Source organism: Rhodamnia argentea, chromosome 1 (assembly GCF_020921035.1).
Source record: "Rhodamnia argentea isolate NSW1041297 chromosome 1, ASM2092103v1, whole genome shotgun sequence".
Lineage (NCBI taxonomy): Eukaryota > Viridiplantae > Streptophyta > Magnoliopsida > Myrtales > Myrtaceae > Rhodamnia > Rhodamnia argentea.
The window spans coordinates 31,100,979-31,120,339 of record NC_063150.1 but is presented as its reverse complement, the minus strand read 5'-3'; the positions used below and the strand labels follow the sequence as shown (position 1 = coordinate 31,120,339).

The following is a 19,361-nucleotide window of genomic DNA, read 5'->3' as shown; positions in this document are numbered from 1 at the left end:
ATGACATAATTATACCAAGTGGCCATACAAGGTTCAACTCAGGTTTGGCACCAGTTGACACCGTTCAATGCATTTCCTGCCAACCTTGCGTTAGCAGGTCATTTAGCCTAGATATATTGCACAATCAATGTACTGGAAGGACGTGCAATGGCAATTGGGAGTTTCACAGCCACAAGAATTCGACATCAAACATCTAGTAATACATGTCTGTCCATCGGTCGTCAGCAATTGGGAGTTTCACAGCAACAAGAATTCGACATCAAACATCTAGTATTACATGTCTGTCCATCGGTCTGTCAAGTACGAGATTTATACCGCAGGCTGATCAGAAGCGCCAAGTACGAGATTTACACCGCAGGCTGATCAGAAGCGTGGAGGTCCACCGGGAGGGCCTCCAAATGGACCATGTGGACCACCTGGAGGACCTGGCGGACCACCAAAAGGGCCTGGAGGCCCTGGTCGGCCACCGAACACCGGCCCGCAGCAGCTCTCGAAAATACAGCAGCAGCAAAGGAGATAAAAGCTGGCAAATGCACCATGTCTATGTTAGAACACTTCGGAAGGCAAGCAAAAATGAAAAAGACCCCATCTTACAAAACAAGTTAAAGAGTTCCAAGTGGTATAATACCAAAATTCTAAGCAAGGCAGCAACTTGTGCAGTAAGACGAGCCCCTTTTTACTCTTTGATTTCGATGTCATCGGGCATTTCTGTACGTGTGTGATGTCATGCAACAAGTTGTGTTCCAATGTTTCATTTGGAGGGCGCTAAACTGAGGTTCCTAGAATTTCAGAATTTACTGCGAGTGTTCTGTGTGTGTCTGTGTGTGATATTTCCACCAACTTCGGAGATGCAAACTCACCACGAAGATATCGCCCGGGAGATCCCTTCGCAGCAGAAGCACAAGCAACCACACGGCCCCGGCGGCCCGGGAGGCCCTCCCGGCGGCGGTCCCCAGCCCGGCATCTGTTCGAGTCTCTTGTGATATCGCAGTCCGAGCTAAGCAAAACTGAACCAGAGGTGGTGGAATTGGAGCTCCTCTCTGTAAATGGGATGTCAGGATGCAGAGGAGAAGGTAGGGCAAAAAGCAAAGATGTGGATGATTAATTTTAGCAGTAGCTATCACACTACACTCGGCACTAGAAACTAGAAAGTATCGTAAACCAGCAAGCGAGAGAGTGACATGTGCTTGCTCGGTGGGGTTATATGGATAATAATTTGATTGCGAAACCATGTGATGTTTGCTAAACCAACCCAACCTAATCTTCAAAAGATGGACTTAACGTGACTAGTTTGTCAAACATTAAGCTGTCACAGGATCTACATAGGCTCTCTTTGGACCCCTCACCAATCAAATTACTACATGATCCATCACCCTTTCAATCAACAACCCTCTCTCTCTCTCTCTCTCTCTCTCTCTCTCTCTCTCTCTCTCATGATGCCATGGCTGAGGATGGAAAAGAAAATCGCCGAGGTCATGCCCAAGAAGCGAAGAGCATCGCGGTTATGATTCTCGTTTTGCGAACATTTCCAATTCATTATGATTCAGGGCATACGCCAAACCGGAACAGCGTAAACCGTATCCAATCCTATCATATTACTAAACAGGTAATGGTAATAAGCACCTTAATCATCCAAGAGTTTTGTGCCATCTAGTCAACGCCCAACACCTACTTCCAGCTTGAAAACTTTGTAATTGAATGCATGCGTCGCTTTTCTTTTTATTTTGCATGCTTATAGCTATTTACGAGTATTAAGGAGGTTACAATTTGGAGCGAGAACGAAAGTGAAAGCAAAATGAGGATAAAAAGGAGAACGATAAAATCCGAGTCCGACACGACATGAACATAAATTCAGTTAGCCGACGAGACTTGACCTATTTGTAACAACCTCATCTTTAGACATCGAATCAAATTCGAACAAGTTTTCGACCAAACAAAAAAAAAAAAAAAAATTCGAACAAGTTGGCTAGAATGATAATCTCGACTCTTGAAATGTCTACAAGGCCCACTTCCGGCCCACCATTTTGGGCCTCGAAATGCCGCAGGCCCATATTGGGGGTTCGGTCGGTCGTCGTCGTCCCCGGTGAGGCTGACCCATAAACCCTCGAAAACCAGTGAAATCAGTGATGCGCATGATCGGAGGTACACGTGAGGTCCAAGGATGGGGTTGACCAACTTTATAATCACGGTGGCGGGCGTGAGCGCTGTGGTTCTGCTGTTGAGGAGCGACGTGAAGCAGTCGGCGGCGATCTTTCGGCGCAACGTCAAGCACATTCGAAACTGGCTGGAAGAAGAATCGGCGGCTGCTTCCAGGTTAGGTTTTTATCGCCCGCGTTTCGAAACTCCGTGGCCTTGCGTTTTGTTCTCGCTTTTTGGGGTTCGGATTGTGGGGAAATCCGTATGAGATTCGTGATTTTACAGTCGAACTGGAGGAAGTTGCAATGGTGTGGACTGAGTTATTTGCTAAAAATATCTTGGATTTGGTTTTGATGGACGGGTTTTTGGACTGGTATGAGATCATTTTAGCAAATTTAGGTGTCCAGAGATGGTGCGATTACGATGCAGTTTGTCTTTGCCATAGACAAAAAGTCCTGGTTTATTTGAAGGAATCTGCTTGATAGTTTCTTGGGGCTACATTCTGTTTCGGCGGCGCACAGTGGAAGTGATTATAGCCGCTTTCTCGCAGTTAAGGTGGGTGAGTGCTCCCGCCTTCTGCTGCTGTTGCGCTCTTGATGTAATTCATAGTAATGGCAGGCGAATCGGTTGCACAGCAGCCATGGTGGTTAGCACTTAGTATGGTCTGCAATGGCGATTGTTGAAATTGTGGCCGTGACCATTCATATGTTTTCCCATCTTGATCTTAGATGCACATGAGTACCTAGAGCAGTCCAGGATCGATTAATTTGAGTTCACGCTAATCAAACGAAATCACATTAGAAATGCTGATCAAAACATTATCGGTGGTTTTACATGTCCAAGTACTCCACTTACATTCAGCCACATTTTCGTTGACTTCGACTGCCATAAGTTATTGAATGTTCACTCAGTATTAGAATTAGAGTTGAAGATTAGAGTTTTGAAGTTTGAGAACCCGTTCTGCTTGGAGTCATTATACGTTTTGCTCTGCATTTTCCTTAGTGCCATATATGTACGTTCACTTGTTTGTGATGAGAGTTGTAGTTCCCTTGACAGTGCTATATTCTGATTATCCTGTCCATCCCCTGTTGAGTATTGTTAATGTCAACATGTTTATCAATTGACCTTTTTCTTGTGAGTGGGAGGCTGATGGGATGGGATACTCGGACATTGTATACTGAACTTGTGTTTGGGGAAGTGTTTCTTTTTCAATTGCATTATTTGATGAATGATTTTGTTGAATTGAGGATTCTGATATTGTCATCTTTTCCATTTTTGCCCTTTGAAGACTGATTGTTCTGTTTTGAATAGCTCTTTCTTCCTTCTTCTGTTGGCATGCTTTGTCTGCCATATGTTTGAAAATCTACAACAATTGATACAGAGAGCATGGATTAACTTGAAGCAGTTTGTTGGTTATCGACCAACCATGCTGGTATAATGTCCTGATGGTATTTCTCCTTCTTTCAGGGGGGCTGAGAAGGGAACCAAGGAACTGGAATCAAAAGTCTCCAAGAAGGATGTCCCCAAGGAGGATGTCCCCAAGGAGGATAAGCACTAGTTGGTGCATGTGGTCTTGGAGATGCATGTGACATGAGAGTTACATTGTTGCCATTTTGTTTTGATAACTCTACTGTTCATCAAGAATAATCCTGGGTAGAGGATGAATAGTCATCGTTTCCTTTCCTTTGGATCCACACAGGCCAAAAAGGAAATATCAATCTGGTAAAGTTCAGAATTTCGGTTTGCAGTGGATCTATTTTCCTAGAGTTACAATAACCAATGATGTAAGCTCCTCGTTTGACCTCAGTTTTCACAATTTGTAACATTGCTGTTGATAAGTTTTGCTGTCCCACTCTTTACTGTGCTCCACAAATTATTTCTCTGATACATCTGATTGTAGATAATTGCGATTAATTATTGATGGTTGATATGTTTCATATTTACCTCACCTTAAAAGTGATTAAACATGTTGTGTGAAGGACGATATGCGTTGCCGTGGAGATGGGAGTGTTTGAAGCAACTTCCAGGTGGTAATGAAGAAGGTGGTGGTGGAAGTGTGGGGGAAGAGTAGTGTTCATTACTACTCCAAAGCATGTTCCTGATTCCATGACGACAATTCGGTTTCATATGATATGAAAGTTTTGCAAAACTTTATTGCTCATGCGGGTACTAGAGGAAACTGGTAAATGTGTTCCGACATGGCTATTAGAAGCCGAAAGACTGGTTATGTGTTATCCTCGGTATTATTGGCTCAAAGCAAAGATGCCAATGTCGCTGATCATCAGATGATGACATTACACTTTGCTTAATTTATTTCAACTGGAATTCGGACGACTAGATTGATGATCTCTACTAGCCTAATTGCTACATGTACTTGTGATGTTGTCATGCTTCTTTTGGTTGGGAGAAATTGCAAGTTAATCACGAGAAAGTACAGGGGCGTTATGCTGGAAGAACGGATATATAAGTCAGGAGCGTCCGAATAAATTGAGACTGCCGAAATTATGGATCATAGCAAAACGAGCAGGTTCTTCACTTGGTACCAGGTCAAGTCCAGTTCTGGTGAAGCTTTCAAGCTTGGATTTTCAGTTCTGCAGGATTCCCAACTGAAATGAACGATGTTACTTCCGATATATCTCGTCGGGTGTAAACTCGATTAACTAGTGACATAGATTTTTAACTCATAATAGTTTAATTTGATTAAAAGAATGTAATCTACATGAAGTTTAAACTACAATAGGATGTTGATGGCCAACTGCGGTTCAGTCAATTTTTCTAGATTTGAATTTAATTGTCGGGTCGGTTCGCATTTTTTCGCATCAAATTGAACTGGTTTGGTGCATTGACAACCTCCCTGGTGGGAAATCTCGTAGTATCGTCTATGATGATCCTCAGCATCCGATGCTCAAGAAACTCGGGCATGTCGGGTGCACTCGTCGGAACCCGAACACTGCAGCGTACAAACTCGCGAAACGGGCTCTTAAAATTGCTGTTAGGCACTGTTAATTTGCATACTCCTCCGCCTCGTGTCGCAACAAGTTTGGAAGCCAGCCGATATTATGCCAATAAAAAGTAAAAAATGGACGTCTAAACATAGACTACGAATCGACATACAGCAACCGCAAGCGTTTTAAACTTGTTACTGGAATATGTTGTAGCGGGTATAGAAATCTCATTATAACACAGAAAGAATAGCCACACTGATCTGTCTTTTCTCGCTGGTTTCCCACGAGAGAAAAATGGAAAAACTTATTACAGGAACATAAAGATGAAACGGAAACATAGACCAAACACCCGCATTTAGATATGGTATCCTAACGAATGAGCCGGCGATGACTTTTTAAGGAGGAGGCGGTCCGAACCCAGGAGGTCCCGGCGGCCCGGGCGGTCCGGGAGGACCGCCAAAGCAATCTTGCAGCAACCAGCAGCAGCATAGAAAACTCAAGCTGTCAAGCGACAAACAATTTCAGATTAGCGGAACGGATCGTCCATAACAATGAGAAAAAAGTTGGTAGCATTTCTAACCCTCTTGATCCTATGCATTAAGCAACACTGTGCTTCGACAATCACGAGCTAAACAAAATTCATCTCCCGGCAATAATAGCACAACGTAAATCGAAGATGGTAAAGCAATGCGGGTTCGTATACATTGACTGACGTCGGGGAACGCACTCACCAAGAACCTATAACGTTGCCGAAGCCGCCAAAGAAACCAGGCGGGCCCCCTGGTGGGGGAGGTCCCCAACCGCCAGGTCCTCCCGGCCCTCCCGGTCCTCCTGGTCCTCCTGGTCCCATAAGCTTCCCTCCTCTCTCTCTCCCTCTACACTTCCTAACCACAACTCTTAACTACAGAAAAAATTTAGACTGATCTCCTCTCAAATCCTCTTTATGTTGCAGAAGTAGTGGGAAGCAAGGAAGAAGGTCTTGAGGGGTTTATAAAGAGGTCGTTGGGCATTTGCTAGAAGCCTCTTGTAGCTAGAGCTACCCAAATGAACAGAGAAACCACTCTATTAAAATTCCCATTTCACACTCACCTGCTGTTCTTCAAACCTACCATTCAGAAAAGCTAGGCCATTCATCATCCAACTCGATGACCAAACTGCTTTCCCTTTTGCTCCTATCCGAGCCTCATCTTCCACAGCACTTTCCTCTCTTTTTTCCACTTTTCTTGCCATATCAGCTCGCTAAACGTGCCTCAGCCTCGATGATTCTTGCATGTCGAGGACCGCCACGTGTCGCGCTGAAGTCGAGACGGCATTGTTTATGCGTATATGATAGGGTTGCTCGGGAATAGCGCTTTGCTTGCTTACCCCGTAAGGAAGCTCTCCCCTAGATGCCTCTCTCGATGGTGTACAATAGATAAAGACTGAATAGGAAACGGTTGTCTCCTGGCGACAAAAAGGAAGAAAACGAAGCTCCAGATTCAAAGTTAGAGTTGGACTTGCTGCTGCCCCCATTTTCTCCATAGAAAAGCCATTTGGTTCATATTAGCAATTGAAATTTGAATTGTTGACATGTGAAATCCAGTTCCTTGTAGTGGAAGTAAAGAGGAAAACAATCAACTGAGTCCAATTCCAACCAAGTTTTACCAAAGTATCATCTGGGCCTTTCATGGTTTTCAGCCAAAATGTGCACTAGATATTGCAAATTTTAAAAGTTCTAGTATTTAGGTTCCTTGCATTCATAAGGTTTGTCTCCTAATCAAATATCAATACCCATGGAACTTGGGTTCCTTTTTTGGTCTTAAAATCTTCTAATTTCAAGTAAAGAAACAACGAATTTAAAAGGGAAAATAAAAAGAGGACAAAGGTGTATGGTAACTATTAATCTCTCATGTCAATTACCCATCATATTTCTTGTGTCAGGACTGTTCATAACTCTTCTGGGCAAAAGCCGCAAGAGCTACAGCTTGCAATGTAAGCTCGAGACTGAAAACCTTCTACGAACTCCAGAATCCCGAGAGCCCATTAATTTCGATCCAAGACCAAAGAATACATCAGTAAACATAACTCCTCGCGGATATCTTAGGGGTTTTGTACAAATCTGCTTTATGCAAAACCTGAAGAGGGGGACCAAGACCGGCGAACTGTCTAGAATTTTGGTGAGAGAGATTGAAAAGGCCTTCTCTCACCGGCTTCTAGTAAGATGTGGATGCTTCTCATTAGTCAACTTCATATCTGTACAAAAGAATTTTCCTCGACAGAAAGGTTTAGCTCACAAAATTGCGGCCAATCCCAGAGTATCCCCTTCCTCAACCCCTGATCCTGAAGCACTGACTGAGCTGCGAGGCCTAGCTGAATATAGAAGAACAGAATGCTTTAGCACAGTAGAGATTCCGTATGTTGGTACATCGGTTCATCAAGAAAGCAAACATCTTGCAAACAGTGGAAGAACAGAAATCGTTCTTACATAAACATTAGACAAAGACAGATCAAGCTGAAGATCCTAATCTTGTATTCTTGGTCTTCTACAGAACAAGTTTTAATTTAGTTGCATTGAAGTAGCCAGAGTTTTTGACCACCCCCCCCCCCACCGCCGCTCCCCCAAAAAAAAAAAAAACAACCACACACACAAGAAAAAGTAGCCGGAGTTATTAGTAGTCACGATCTGTAATAAAGAGTACTTGCTCTCAATACAAGTCTCAACTTTTAATTTCACGACAGGCTCAGAGTGAGTGAACCATGTGGTCTGCCCCAGTTAAATCAGTAGCCCAATCAAGAATTTTTCCCATGAAACCGAAATACCAAACCATTCATTGTTCCAAAAGTAAATTCGGGATTTTTTGCTAATAAGTAATTATGGAAGTTCTCACCTGACATGTTCGTGATAATGTTGACACTCTTTTGAGCAGCAAGTGCTTTTAACTTATGTCCTGTAGCCAACAAAAGTAGACTCTTCATATGCTGCTTCTGTTCCTTTGGGCTAGAGGTCTTTGTCAATGCTTCTTCAAAAGCTTGAAGATCTTGGGGTGTAATAGCAGGGAGGGAAAGCAGAACCTGGGGTATTTCCAGAAAGTGGGCTAGTATTTAGCAATCCATTCAGTTACATCTGGTATCAACTGCTAAAAGTAGTATGATTATAAATTAAATTTTGTCCTTACCTGCCTGGGAGCTGGGTCTCTATCACAAAGATAGACAAATATTTCACGACAGAGGCCAACCAAATCAGCACTGATGATGGCATTTGATTCTAAAGTCAAACCGTGAATTACGGCGGAAAATAAATCTCTGGCTACACATTGACGAAGTTCCACATTATTGGTTGATATAGCTAGAAGAATCACAGTAGCACAAAAAGAAGAAACTTTGGTCACCGCATCGCCATCTGTCCATGTGAAAACTTCTAAACACATCTGTAATACAGGAAGAGCCAGACCTTTGCGCTTCATAAGGAAACTGTAAATGGATTAGAAGAGGGAAAAAGTATTAAATACAAGTATACTGATTTGCGCAAAGAACAAGGAAAAAGAAAAATCTGCTCATCAGTAATACCTAACCATAGAGCTTTGTGAGTAGATGTCCAACTCTTGCAAAGAAGATATATCTATGCGGTTGGCATGCCCCGATTGTTCTAGTGAAGGAAGCCCTGTATTTAATGCCGGGGAAGCTGTCGCAGAGAGGAGTGCACATATTTCACGAGTTAAATCTCGAAGTAACTTCTCTTCCATCACCTCAACTTTCAAATCTGAACTAGCAACCATGCCTGTAGTATCCGGAACCTTTGCTCTACCTTCATGCAGCAGACTGGACCATGAGCTGCTAAGAGCTTGTTGAGAGTGGCGGAACAATGGTTGGAGAAGAGTCTCCAGCCAGGCTTCCCACAAGTCTACCGGACAAGTTTTAATCAATGGAACTACAACTAAATGAACAAGCTGCCTTATATGCCGGAATTCCATGGATTGGATATTTTCCATCAGTGCTACAGCGACAGAATGAATGTCCAAACATTTGAAAAATGCATCACCTACAGTAGTTGATAAGCCTAGCACATTATACCTGAAAAATTGAAACAGTGGTCTGAACATCGAAAAAGGAATTTCTCATGGAAGTAAAAAGTAAAAGCAATCCATTTGTAAACATAACCAAGCATCCTTGAAGCAAGCTACCTTGAGTTTCCTGCCAAGAAACTCGTGAGGAAATACTAGTCTAATGTACTAATATAGACGGCTATGTTTCAAAAGATAGTAGGAAACGAGCGGAAACTTCTAACATTTGCCACAAGAAAAGTCGAATAATGGTGAAATATGGCCCATATTTATAAAGAGATAAACAAAGTACAATTAACTAGATGCACATTACCGATGCTAATATTTTTTCACCCAACATTATTCTAACCACAGAACAGTTCAATAAAATCGCATCTTTTCAGGACAATTTAGTTACGTCATTAGTGCCATTGGAGAATGCCTCTTCATGAAAAATTGTTTCCAACGCCCTGCCTCGAGTGTTACCAATAAAATTTTACATGCTGCTTTAATTTGTTCATACCCCCAAAAGATTTAAGGTCCGACCCTTCTCCTTTCAGGGCCTATCCGAAAGAGAACATAGTACTTCTTGGTCGTGAATATCTGAATAGTACAAGTTCTTTAAAAACAGAAATGTTAGCAGAACAAGAACCTTCTTCTGATGTCCAGGAAATTTTTAGCAATTTTTGGTGACCCTCAGATCCAGATCATGTGCTCCAATCCCCCACTTTTGTTCTCCAACGAGAGAGAGAGAGAGAAGAAATGGGGAAATACTCATCTAGGTGAGTAAATATTCACACTTACCCACTGTCTCTGACACCTTTCAACCAGTTCCGAATATCATTTTCATTTGGCTCTGTATTTCCTTCCTTGCTCAAGTCAGTTTGAGATCCATCTGCCGAAGTCAATGTGGACTTTGAAGATTTAGGAACCCCTTCTCCAAGAAGGCTGGTCTGCTCCACATTACTTATCGTCATCGCAGCCTTCAGCTCACTGGGTAATGCATGGAAAACAGGAGGAGACCAAAGGGAGTGTATGGCGCGAAGTAACTACATGACAAACACAATGAAGAGCTCAAATTCGAGCATTGATTGTAAAGGCAGGATACCATGGATTAAACACATCTACAAGAAAGAATACTTGCATACTTTTAGAAGAGGAGGCAACATCCATGACAAATGCGAAGCCATCGGATGCAAAACAGCTGAATTTTCTATGGAGCAGCTCTGCAAATTCAAATTCCCTTTTCTGTATCCACTTCTCTTGAGCGCCTTCTCAAAAAATGTCACTGTATGAAAAATCGACCACATAAAGGATGTTTCACTGCATAAGCGAACCAAGCCTGAAGGTTCAGATAAATAATTGTTCTGCCATTCTGCCTGGATCCATTGTTGGCTCAGTGGTTCCAACAACCAAAGTAAAACTTCTTGCTGCTGTTGAATCCTGTATGAAGTTTGGATCAAGAAAAACATTTTCTAGCATAGAAAAGGGGACAAGTTCAGGAAACCAAACGGAAGTGATTACCCAGCAGCAGAAGCCATTACAAGAAATGCTTCTCCAAGAATATTATGTTCACCACGCAGAAGACGACCTTCTCTTTGAAGATAGGCCATTGTGTCAGCAAACCCCTTAAAAAAAAAAAGAACAAAGAAAGGAAACAGAGACAATTAATGTCAGAAGAGCTAGATTTATGAGATGCAAATAGGCACTATACTAGTACATGACATCTCAAGCAGCAGTAGCTGTAAGTAACCATCCATTTGAGCAGTGTCCTGTGTTATAAGAGCAATTCGGTTCCAACTCTTCCTTGGAAAAAAATATCCTATTTGGCTATGTATTTAACCCTCTAAATGCCAGATTTGTACAAGTAGATATTCTCTAAGTCACTCCCCTTCTCCCAACAAAAGCCAGAGTATTCATTCTGAGAGACCGAATAAATGAACATTCTTTCTTGAAGCAAGGGAAATGGTGAGCATAATTCCGATGTTAAAACTAAATCTCGCTGCACAGAGATAACAGGTCCAAATGCGTCATAAACTTAAAGCCCATGCTACACTCGTGCTCATTTACTATACCAACTCTATTCTGCCTATGTCTTAGTATTGCTCTGTAATTTTTTCGTTTCATTTTCTTCTTCCTGCTCTTGTATATTTCTGATACTAGAACTATTGGCTAGTATCTTATTTACCAAAACGACAAAAACAACTATTTCAGCCAAACCAAAAACCCAGAGGCCAAGTTTAAATGTATAGGAAGACACCTTCATGTGTGGCAGAATGCTTTTATCAGCAGCTTTGGCTATCCGAATGAATGAGGAACATATGTGCAGTCTTGCATGCCTTGCACTATTTGCTGAGGGATCCTGCCAAGCAAACATACTTAAAGAGCCATCCTGTACAGATTCCTAAAATGTATCCCATCTCAAAATGATTAAAGAAACCTTAACGGCAAAGGGAAGTGACGTTAAAAGCTCAAACAATTTGGTGATGACACTGCCGACAGCATTTGGAAAATACTTCATAAAAGGACCGAATGCATCTAAGTAGCGCCCAAGAACTTCCACAAGAACTGGTTCACTCCATTTCAAACCTAGAAGTTGCTGAAGTAACCCTACAATCTCAATTTTGAAGCAAAACCTTGTTTAGTGATAGTAGAATATCCCATCTCTAACAGAAGAAAAAGGCGCAGATTACCTTCAAATATGGTACATAATGTGAGTTGAACTTCAGAATTTCCACCTCCAAATTCGCCTAATCCATCAAAAACTGTGTTCACAACATTTTCTAGAGCCAATTGCATACTTTCCATCAAAGCCAAATCCTGGAGCAAGGCGACAAAAACTTTAGAATCTGATGACAGTATAAAGCAAGGACAAATGAAAAAAACGAGAAAAGGGGAAAAGCCCAATTTCTCTTCCTCCTCCCACCTACGACAAATTTAGCTTTTAGTTAGAGATGTAAGATCTTATCTGCTGTTTCAAATGAAAAGTTTTTCCGCCAAAAAAATCCAAAAATCCACTCTCCATGTTGCAGCTTTTGAAAGACATTTAAGAACAATAGTTTAAACTTAAAAGAGTTAACTTGACAATTTATTGCTCTTGTTTTATTCTTTAGATTAAAATTGTAAGCTGGGTTTTGGAGGAAGCTATTGCGTACCATGTCACATCCTCAATGAAATAACCTGCAATATGACAGATGGGTAGTACGAAATTGGTAGAACCAAGGGTATTAACCATTAACTTATCTTGAGGCCCACTTCAGCATCACAAGCTCTCTCAAAACACTAGCCTCCACCCAATCTTTCCTCTTTATTATTGCGAAAAACTAAGGAAAAGAGATAACAACACCAACATCTTCCATACACTCCTATAGCAAAAGCCAATATACTAAACGATCAATATACTTGAAACAGGCTCTAAGCAGTATTGCCTTTCCCAATAGCCAAATTGCTAGGAAAGAAACTCCATGAAGAATCTAAAAACCGAACCTGAGCGGGCATTGGAGGAAGCAATGGATTCTTGATGATTGAGATGATTCTTTCAGATACAATCCTACCAGCTATTATGGGCTTGTTTGCAGCAACAAACCTAACCAACTCCAACTGCCAAAAACTAATCTATCAGCTTTGAGCAATTGAGGAAAAAGTCATGTAGCATCATAGTTAACAGTTGAAGCAACATCTAAATGGGAAAATAAAGTATCTTGTCAGCATACCAGCCTCGACCGATACTGGCTAAATTCACCCTTGCCCTCGAAATCATCACTCCACAACTCTACAGTTCCCAGAGATACTATTGTCTCAGGAAGAGCTTTTTCTTTCTTGAGCAGCCTTAGGAAAGATGTCTCCAGAATGGCACTGCATGCATCATCATTTACATAATCCAAGAGCCTTTTCTTCTCCTTATCAACCTGTCCAGAGCTAGAACCTAGACTACCAGTGGCTGGGGTTTCTCCACCCACATTTGGAGGCACCTTAGCCTTTGACATTAAATCTCTCATCAGCGCCTATAATCGCAAAAAACTGTCAAGTACACTCCAAATAAAATACAAAGAATTTGAAATCTGACCACGACATCAAATGATCAATCAAGAACTGCTTACCAACCAAAAGAGCAGAGATTGGAAATGAAGAGCAAATTTGTAATGCTGAAAGAAGCCCAGCATCTGCATTAACACGACAATGGTTAGCATACAGACCCCAGTAATCACACTACCATAGATCTTATAATCATCAGGACTGGGAAAATCATTTCACAAAGTCACAGGCACGGTTCTAGACTCTCAGAAATTGAGAGTGAAGATACAACTGCTTCTTGACTCTTTTTTTTTGTTGGTTGGTACCTGCTTCTCGACTTAAAAGATACAATTTTAATGCTTAAACCAGCTATCCTCCAGATGCCCATGCTTCAACTGACTAACAAAGCTTTATGTCAAAACTATAAACAATAACTCATAAATCACAATTCCCAACAGCATCAGTGGGGGGAAAAAACTGCCACAAAGAAGACAAACCAAAATAACTAAAGAGGTTGTCAAGATAAAAAAGTTCAAGATGCCAAATAAAGAAAGCAACTGCTTTGATGCCACTTTGCACCACGTAGATCCTATTATTTGAGCCATGAAAGGTAAGTCACTCAATTCAAGGACTCATTTGGCTCAGACCAGGTGAATAGAGTCTTAGATATCAATAAATTAGCAATATTTCCCACATTAGCAGCAAAAAAACCACAAGTCACTCGACAGCCATGTTTTCCTGACCAGAAAATAATAACCACCTAATTTTACTCCAGCAAGCAAAAATAGTGTGGGCATAAGGCTGGAATGAAGGAATTGAGAGCAGACTCTTCCCGGCATCCATGCAGCATGAACATAAGATTGAATCCAGTATATCAAGAGTTTCTTCAAATTCGTTTGATCTCTAATTCCTCTAAATCGTGTCATTAAGAGTTAAAAAACTGGAGAGACAATCTGTGTAAGTAATCACCTGCTGCAAGAAAAGAGAAAGCACAGTGCTATCACCAGCAATGCACGGCAAGTTTGAAGAACCCAAAGAGACCATGCTCTCACATATATACTCAGAAAACTCAAATTCATTTTCCTCGATGATGCCAGGATTTGACGTAGATTTATACAGAAATTCTCTAGAAACATTCATTAAGATCTGAAAGATGCTACTCATCGCAGCATCAAATTCTGGAGCAGAGGAGTCAACTGGTCTCTTTCTGCATTCACAATTGAACATATGAGCAGGTCATGGTTAGATGTGTGAAGAATCACTCACAGATCAATTGTTGACAACTGCCTGTACCTTGGGGAGACAAGTTTGAAAAATTCACAAGCATGAAGACGGAAATCGGGAGAGGAGAGTAAAATGCCACACCTATCATAAGAAAAAGAGAAGGGGAAAAGGAGATGAAGCGACGAAGGAAGGAATTACTACATGCCAAATTTTGAATAGACAAGTTCCGTAGGAAAAAGATCAAGTACCCATGAATAATGCCAAATTTAGCAAGGTCTGACACTGGAGCCCACTCAGCATATGCATTGATGGCATTTAAGGTAGCAATTACAGTGGCTGCATGTTGTTTTGCAATGTCAAATTGTTGCCTACCAGCTTCGCTCAAGGCAGCTCCAAAATGCTTCTCTAGCAACTGAACCGGGAATGGAATTGTTATAATGGTACTGGATAAACACAAAAACACAAGGCATGGTCAGAATTATACCGCGTACAGTAAAGGTAGAATATCAGGCAATGATTGTGTAAGTCCGCGTAACAACAGCCTTCGCCTATCACCTGAATTAAGAAGCAGAAAGAAGAACTGGAGTCAGCTGAGGCAAAATTAGAAAAAGATTAGATCAATGTCCATGAAACCAAAGCATTTTGGAATATTGATTAATTGAATGGAACAAGCCGGAAAATATTCTAGTACTAGAAGATATCTGGCACTGGCTTTCAATTTTCAGAAAATCAACCAAATACTACTGCTAATTTTCTCAAGCATCTACCCTATTAGAGTTGCGATACTCTGCAGGCTGGGTGGGGGAACAGGCACTACGAGTCACATCCAATGAAAGGTAAATGAATAAACTAACCTTCTAAGTCTTCATTATGCACAGTAATATCTTCCGGAAGCCACCTCAGTGTCATCGCAACCAGCTCCGCCTTATTTACCAAGGGTGGACATAGTGATCAATAGATGTTTAATATAAAAGTCGAAATAGCCAAGGTGAAGAAATATATAGATTTACTTGTATGGGTCCCTTGCTGGAGAAGGAAACTAGAGAGGGAAGTAGCTCCTGCCATAAACTCAGTTCTTCTCTTCTAACTATCTAAATTTGCACAAAATTACATTAGTATTGCCTCTCAGAAAATCCCTTTAAGCTTCAAAACTCAAAAAGAATGTGGTTAAGACCTCAGCAACAAGGGCAGCTGTTTGACTCTTCAAAGCCCATTCTTCAGAGCAATATGCACTCTCAGACATCAATTCTACAGCAACATTCGCAAAATGCCTACGTTCTGTGGGGTTCAATTCTTCCCATCGCAATCTAACCAAATGCTGCCACAGAATGCCAATGTTAAATGTGCAGCCACATAAAGAACCATGTACTTCACAGTCAGTCACAAATTTAAGCTTAAAAGACAACTCTGCTTTCTTATCGAAGTTCTACAAGCACATCAGTGGAGATGGAAAGCATCAACATATCTTATCCACTAAGGCACAGGAACATCCAACACAAACAAATTACATAAACTGGAAACAACAAAAAAAGGGATGAACCTGAAGCATTTTGAAGGCTTGCAATCTAATTTCAGCAGACCAGTCCTTCTTTACCAATAGGAATGACGAGCTTGCTAACACTCGTACATCTCCAGTCTTGATCTGTAGAGAAAACAGAAAAAAAAAAAATAAGCACTAGCAGAACAGCAAGTGGCACAACCTATTGAGTAGAAGCAAAAAAATCATATAGCATTTATTCTATAATCTTGGGATCTATCAATGGATAACCTCACTCATTTTTCTAGGGCCAAGAGAAGCTCACTCGCAATAAATAAACCATTCACAAACTAATTCTCCCGCAAACATCTGCATTCCCGAAAACCTTCTCCCAAGCAAATTAAAAGCTACATATCCGTGGAAAATTACAACAATAAGTTACACATGTACCAACCGGCCGGCAAAATATTAAGCAAGCACCCTTTATTTCCCATTCCCTAGTAGCCGCAGCAATTAGATCATTGTTTTGCTAACTTTGCCTTTGTATGTGGCATGATAGTTCCGCAAGTAATCATCAATGATGAAACACTCGAGTCCAATTGAAAAGCTCTCAAGCTGGAATGTTATGTTGGATCTGACCAAATTCATAAGGATGGAAAAATACCATGGCCTTTATCGCTGAAAGTAGTTGTATCATAAGTAACGAGTGGAACTAAGAATTATGTCAATCCATATATTGTGATAGTGTCTCCACACAACAGCAAGAAAATACCATATCAGAGAGAATCCATATTTCTTTAAAACACTGACCAGAGATTATACTCTTCTTGGCATAACAGTATTTTTCAAATTAACCTTTAATCCCTGGACAGTAAACATCAACCCAAAGTCACATTTCTGGACTAAGAAACATTTATTGGGAAACACTAAACCATTTGTTTTCCTAGGACACTAGCAACCTGCATATTACACAGGTTGACACCTTTTTTAGCAGAAACATTCTGATTTGCACCCTCGTGAATCAAACGAAATTTATGAAAACAGTCTCATAGTATACTTTATACCGAAGGCCCTATTTATTGTTGGCTGGAAATAGCTACTTGTCTCACCAAATTCTTTCCACCCATATGGCCAGAGCTGACCCAAATTTTCAAATCTAAATTTAGCAAATTTGTCTCGTAGAAATTGAATTGGAACGTGAAATTGACTACGAGTACACTTTGAGGTTAAGTTTATAGCATTTGTGACTTTTTGGCCAAACAAAAAATAGCAGTTGCAGTTGCAATTAATTCTGTTGGTCGAGCACCTTGATTTAACGCCCATGCATTCCTTCGGTATCAGATTTCCATACTTCTTAAACATGAAGACCGTCAAGAAACAAAGGGTAACAGACTTCCCTTTTAAGTACCAAAGAATCCCGTCAACACAGAAAGTTCAAAGTCACATACGCCCCTCCGATAATCCTTAATAAACCAAAAATGAAGAACATAAAGCAGCAAGCATCCCGAAGAGCTATATATTAACTTGGTCCATGCTGTATAATGGTAACAGAAGCGAATTCGAAAGTCTCAAAATCGCTAATGCGTAAACCACACAAGATCGACACCGATAGTTCTAGCTCCTAGGAAATGCTGCCAATTACGTATTAAGTACGCGTGATTAAACCAAGGAAACATGCGAATGGGTAACGGACCATGGCTTATCACTCTAATGGGGAAAGCATTTATAACGAAACAATTTGATAAATAAAAATAACTCCAAACAAGTTCAGATTACAACTTCAATGGTAGAAATCATGGCCAGACAAAGTTCCCAGAAATGTTTTGTGGAGTGCCATTTCCCAGGTTACCCATTTAAGTCCACAAGAAAATTCCCTATCCTCTGGACTGGAAAAGAATGGTTGATTACCATACCCCAATTATGCGATTCATATCCCGACATTAACACCATATTATATCGGAACCCAGTTCCAACCAAATAAGGCAGTGATTTACTATAAGAAACTACAAGGAAAAAAATGCTCGAAAGCCATTAGGCATTAAATACTCTCTCACCTTACTTACTCACCGACAAGTATGAGCTAGCCGATGCCCTTAAACCTCCAGAACCCTCAAATAACAAACTATTACTACGTCCACATAAAATGAAAGATGTATAGCCAAACCCCGAGCGATGACATCTACAAATCTGGCAAGCCACTGATTTTTCATTTTTCCCACTACCAACTTTTGGCCAGAAGAATTTAGGGACAACATATAATTTGATCATTCTTTCCCACGTAATCAAAATAGCCACCCTTGCATTAGATGGCTTATATAATTGACATGAAGGAAGCTTTAGCTTAAGACACTTGGGAGTCATCTCATTGATTTCCGAGAATTATAAACCTCGGTCCAGTATTACCATCCAGGACTCGACAGTGACATTATTTCTAAGATAAAAATGGAACATTCTCCAACCTCAACGTTTCCTCTGCGGAGACTTATTCTAGCTGAAGAACCCATTCCTCAACCCAAATTCATCAACTACGAGCGCAGGGAAATCCCAGTGCATGCAATCAAGAGCTGATAACACTTAACATTGCTAACGAACAGAGTCTCGAACGAAAGCCCACATATCATCAAGCCAGAAAACACCTCAAAATGCAGAGAGAGAGAGAGAGAGGGAGCGCATACGGATTCAAGGAAAGAGACGGCAGCTCTGCGAGCGTCCGGAGTGGAGCTCCAGTCCAAGGCAGTGACAATCGCGCGAGCCAGATTGCCAGCCACGGCGTTCGCGTCCCCCATCAGTCCCGATCAAGCACGCTCTCCCTCCCGCAGAGGACAATCAGCCGCGAGAAGGGACGACCCTTTTCCTGTCTTCAGCTCCGAGTCCTCAATTCGATCAGGCTCAGCGGAGTCTGCTATTTACCCCGAAGCCTCTCTTGGAGAAATCGGTTCGGCAGAGTCGAGAGAACGAACGAGTTTGCGGTTCGCTTCGCTCCGCCCGAATGGAAAAATCCGAGCTTTGCTCTGCGCTCCGTCTCCGTCGTCAGTAGAAGAGCTTGCTTTGGCGGTGCTCCGGCTAAAGTCTGGAGCTTTATATCTAGCGTGTGCGGAGAGAGAGAGAGAGAGAGAGAGAGAGAGACCGTGAGCCCTGTCGTGCTTTTGCTGAGAATTGGAGCGCAAGGCGTCCAATTGAAGTCAAGTCAAGTCATCTGGAAGCAGAGGAGGTTTTTTTTTTTTTTCAATCTTGAAAATACAGAACTCATAATAATAATAAAAAAATAACACGAAAAATCTTAAATCATGTGTATTATCATTATGACATCAAATTCTAATTTTTTTACTTCGTCAAAACCCCAAACTTAAATTAGCGGGACAAAAATTCCCCCTGCCTTAAAAAAAAAATCTAAGTTTTGGCCACTTGTAATTTCGATACTCAAATGTTGTTCTCATGTCATTAAATTTCCGAATTAGTCACAACAAAAATTTTTTTTTAATAATTTTTGTATCGCAGTGAGTATAATTTAAGATTTCTAATGACACAATAGTAAAAATTTGGATC

General features: G+C 41.2%; 3 protein-coding genes and 1 long non-coding RNA gene across 5 annotated transcripts; 1 reads left to right on the top strand and 3 right to left on the bottom strand.

Annotated features, from left to right (window-relative positions):
- Positions 1–258: 258 nt before the first annotated feature.
- On the bottom strand, positions 259–1,247 carry LOC125312689. The gene is made up of 3 exons (XM_048271862.1): positions 861–1,247; positions 344–523; positions 259–306 (listed from the first exon to the last, which is right to left on the bottom strand). Exons 1-3 carry the CDS (start codon positions 1,230–1,232, stop codon positions 274–276), a joined length of 585 nt encoding a protein of 194 aa, XP_048127819.1. The 5' UTR covers positions 1,233–1,247; the 3' UTR covers positions 259–273.
- An 820-nt stretch (positions 1,248–2,067) lies between these two features.
- LOC115743977 lies at positions 2,068–4,073 on the top strand. The gene is made up of 2 exons (XM_030679029.2): positions 2,068–2,313; positions 3,604–4,073. The coding sequence occupies exons 1-2, from the start codon at positions 2,162–2,164 to the stop codon at positions 3,692–3,694; spliced, it is 243 nt and encodes an 80-aa protein (XP_030534889.1). The 5' UTR covers positions 2,068–2,161; the 3' UTR covers positions 3,695–4,073.
- Positions 4,074–5,243: 1,170 nt separating this feature from the next.
- On the bottom strand, positions 5,244–6,774 carry LOC115743978. The gene is made up of 2 exons (XR_004015762.2): positions 5,813–6,774; positions 5,244–5,582 (listed from the first exon to the last, which is right to left on the bottom strand). It is a non-coding gene; the product is annotated as an uncharacterized LOC115743978 (long non-coding RNA).
- A 174-nt stretch (positions 6,775–6,948) lies between these two features.
- On the bottom strand, positions 6,949–18,985 carry LOC115743974 (protein HASTY 1). 2 transcript variants are annotated; one of them, XM_030679018.2, is made up of 22 exons: positions 18,491–18,985; positions 15,879–15,980; positions 15,513–15,656; positions 15,349–15,429; positions 15,193–15,262; positions 14,823–14,893; positions 14,587–14,750; positions 14,408–14,479; positions 14,084–14,321; positions 13,201–13,263; positions 12,814–13,104; positions 12,587–12,700; positions 11,794–11,920; positions 11,541–11,710; positions 11,361–11,462; positions 10,625–10,728; positions 10,249–10,543; positions 9,905–10,149; positions 8,628–9,131; positions 8,237–8,531; positions 7,949–8,132; positions 6,949–7,426 (listed from the first exon to the last, which is right to left on the bottom strand). In XM_030679018.2, the coding sequence occupies exons 1-22, from the start codon at positions 18,599–18,601 to the stop codon at positions 7,308–7,310; spliced, it is 3,666 nt and encodes a 1,221-aa protein (XP_030534878.1). In that variant the 5' UTR covers positions 18,602–18,985; the 3' UTR covers positions 6,949–7,307. The 2 variants fall into 2 exon arrangements, with proteins under 2 accessions (XP_030534878.1, XP_030534879.1); XM_030679019.2 differs by having other exon boundaries at positions 6,949–7,430; positions 18,491–18,984.
- Between the last annotated feature and the right edge of the window lie 376 nt (positions 18,986–19,361).

Coding starts and splice junctions, on each gene's coding strand:
- LOC115743974 (XM_030679018.2), bottom strand. CDS start 18,601: ATGGGGGACGCGAACGCCGTGGCTGGCAATCTGGCTCGCGCGATTGTC. Junction 14,480..14,586: donor AAATTTGGCATTATTCATGG/GTACTTGATCTT, acceptor TTCTTATGATAG/GTGTGGCATTTTACTCTCCT. Junction 7,427..7,948: donor CATTATCACGAACATGTCAG/GTGAGAACTTCC, acceptor ATATTCAGCTAG/GCCTCGCAGCTCAGTCAGTG.
- LOC115743977 (XM_030679029.2), top strand. CDS start 2,162: ATGGGGTTGACCAACTTTATAATCACGGTGGCGGGCGTGAGCGCTGTG. Junction 2,314..3,603: donor GAATCGGCGGCTGCTTCCAG/GTTAGGTTTTTA, acceptor TCCTTCTTTCAG/GGGGGCTGAGAAGGGAACCA.
- LOC125312689 (XM_048271862.1), bottom strand. CDS start 1,232: ATGGTTTCGCAATCAAATTATTATCCATATAACCCCACCGAGCAAGCA. Junction 524..860: donor TCCCGGGCGATATCTTCGTG/GTGAGTTTGCAT, acceptor TGCATTTGCCAG/CTTTTATCTCCTTTGCTGCT. Junction 307..343: donor TCAGCCTGCGGTGTAAATCT/CGTACTTGGCGC, acceptor GCGGTATAAATC/TCGTACTTGACAGACCGATG.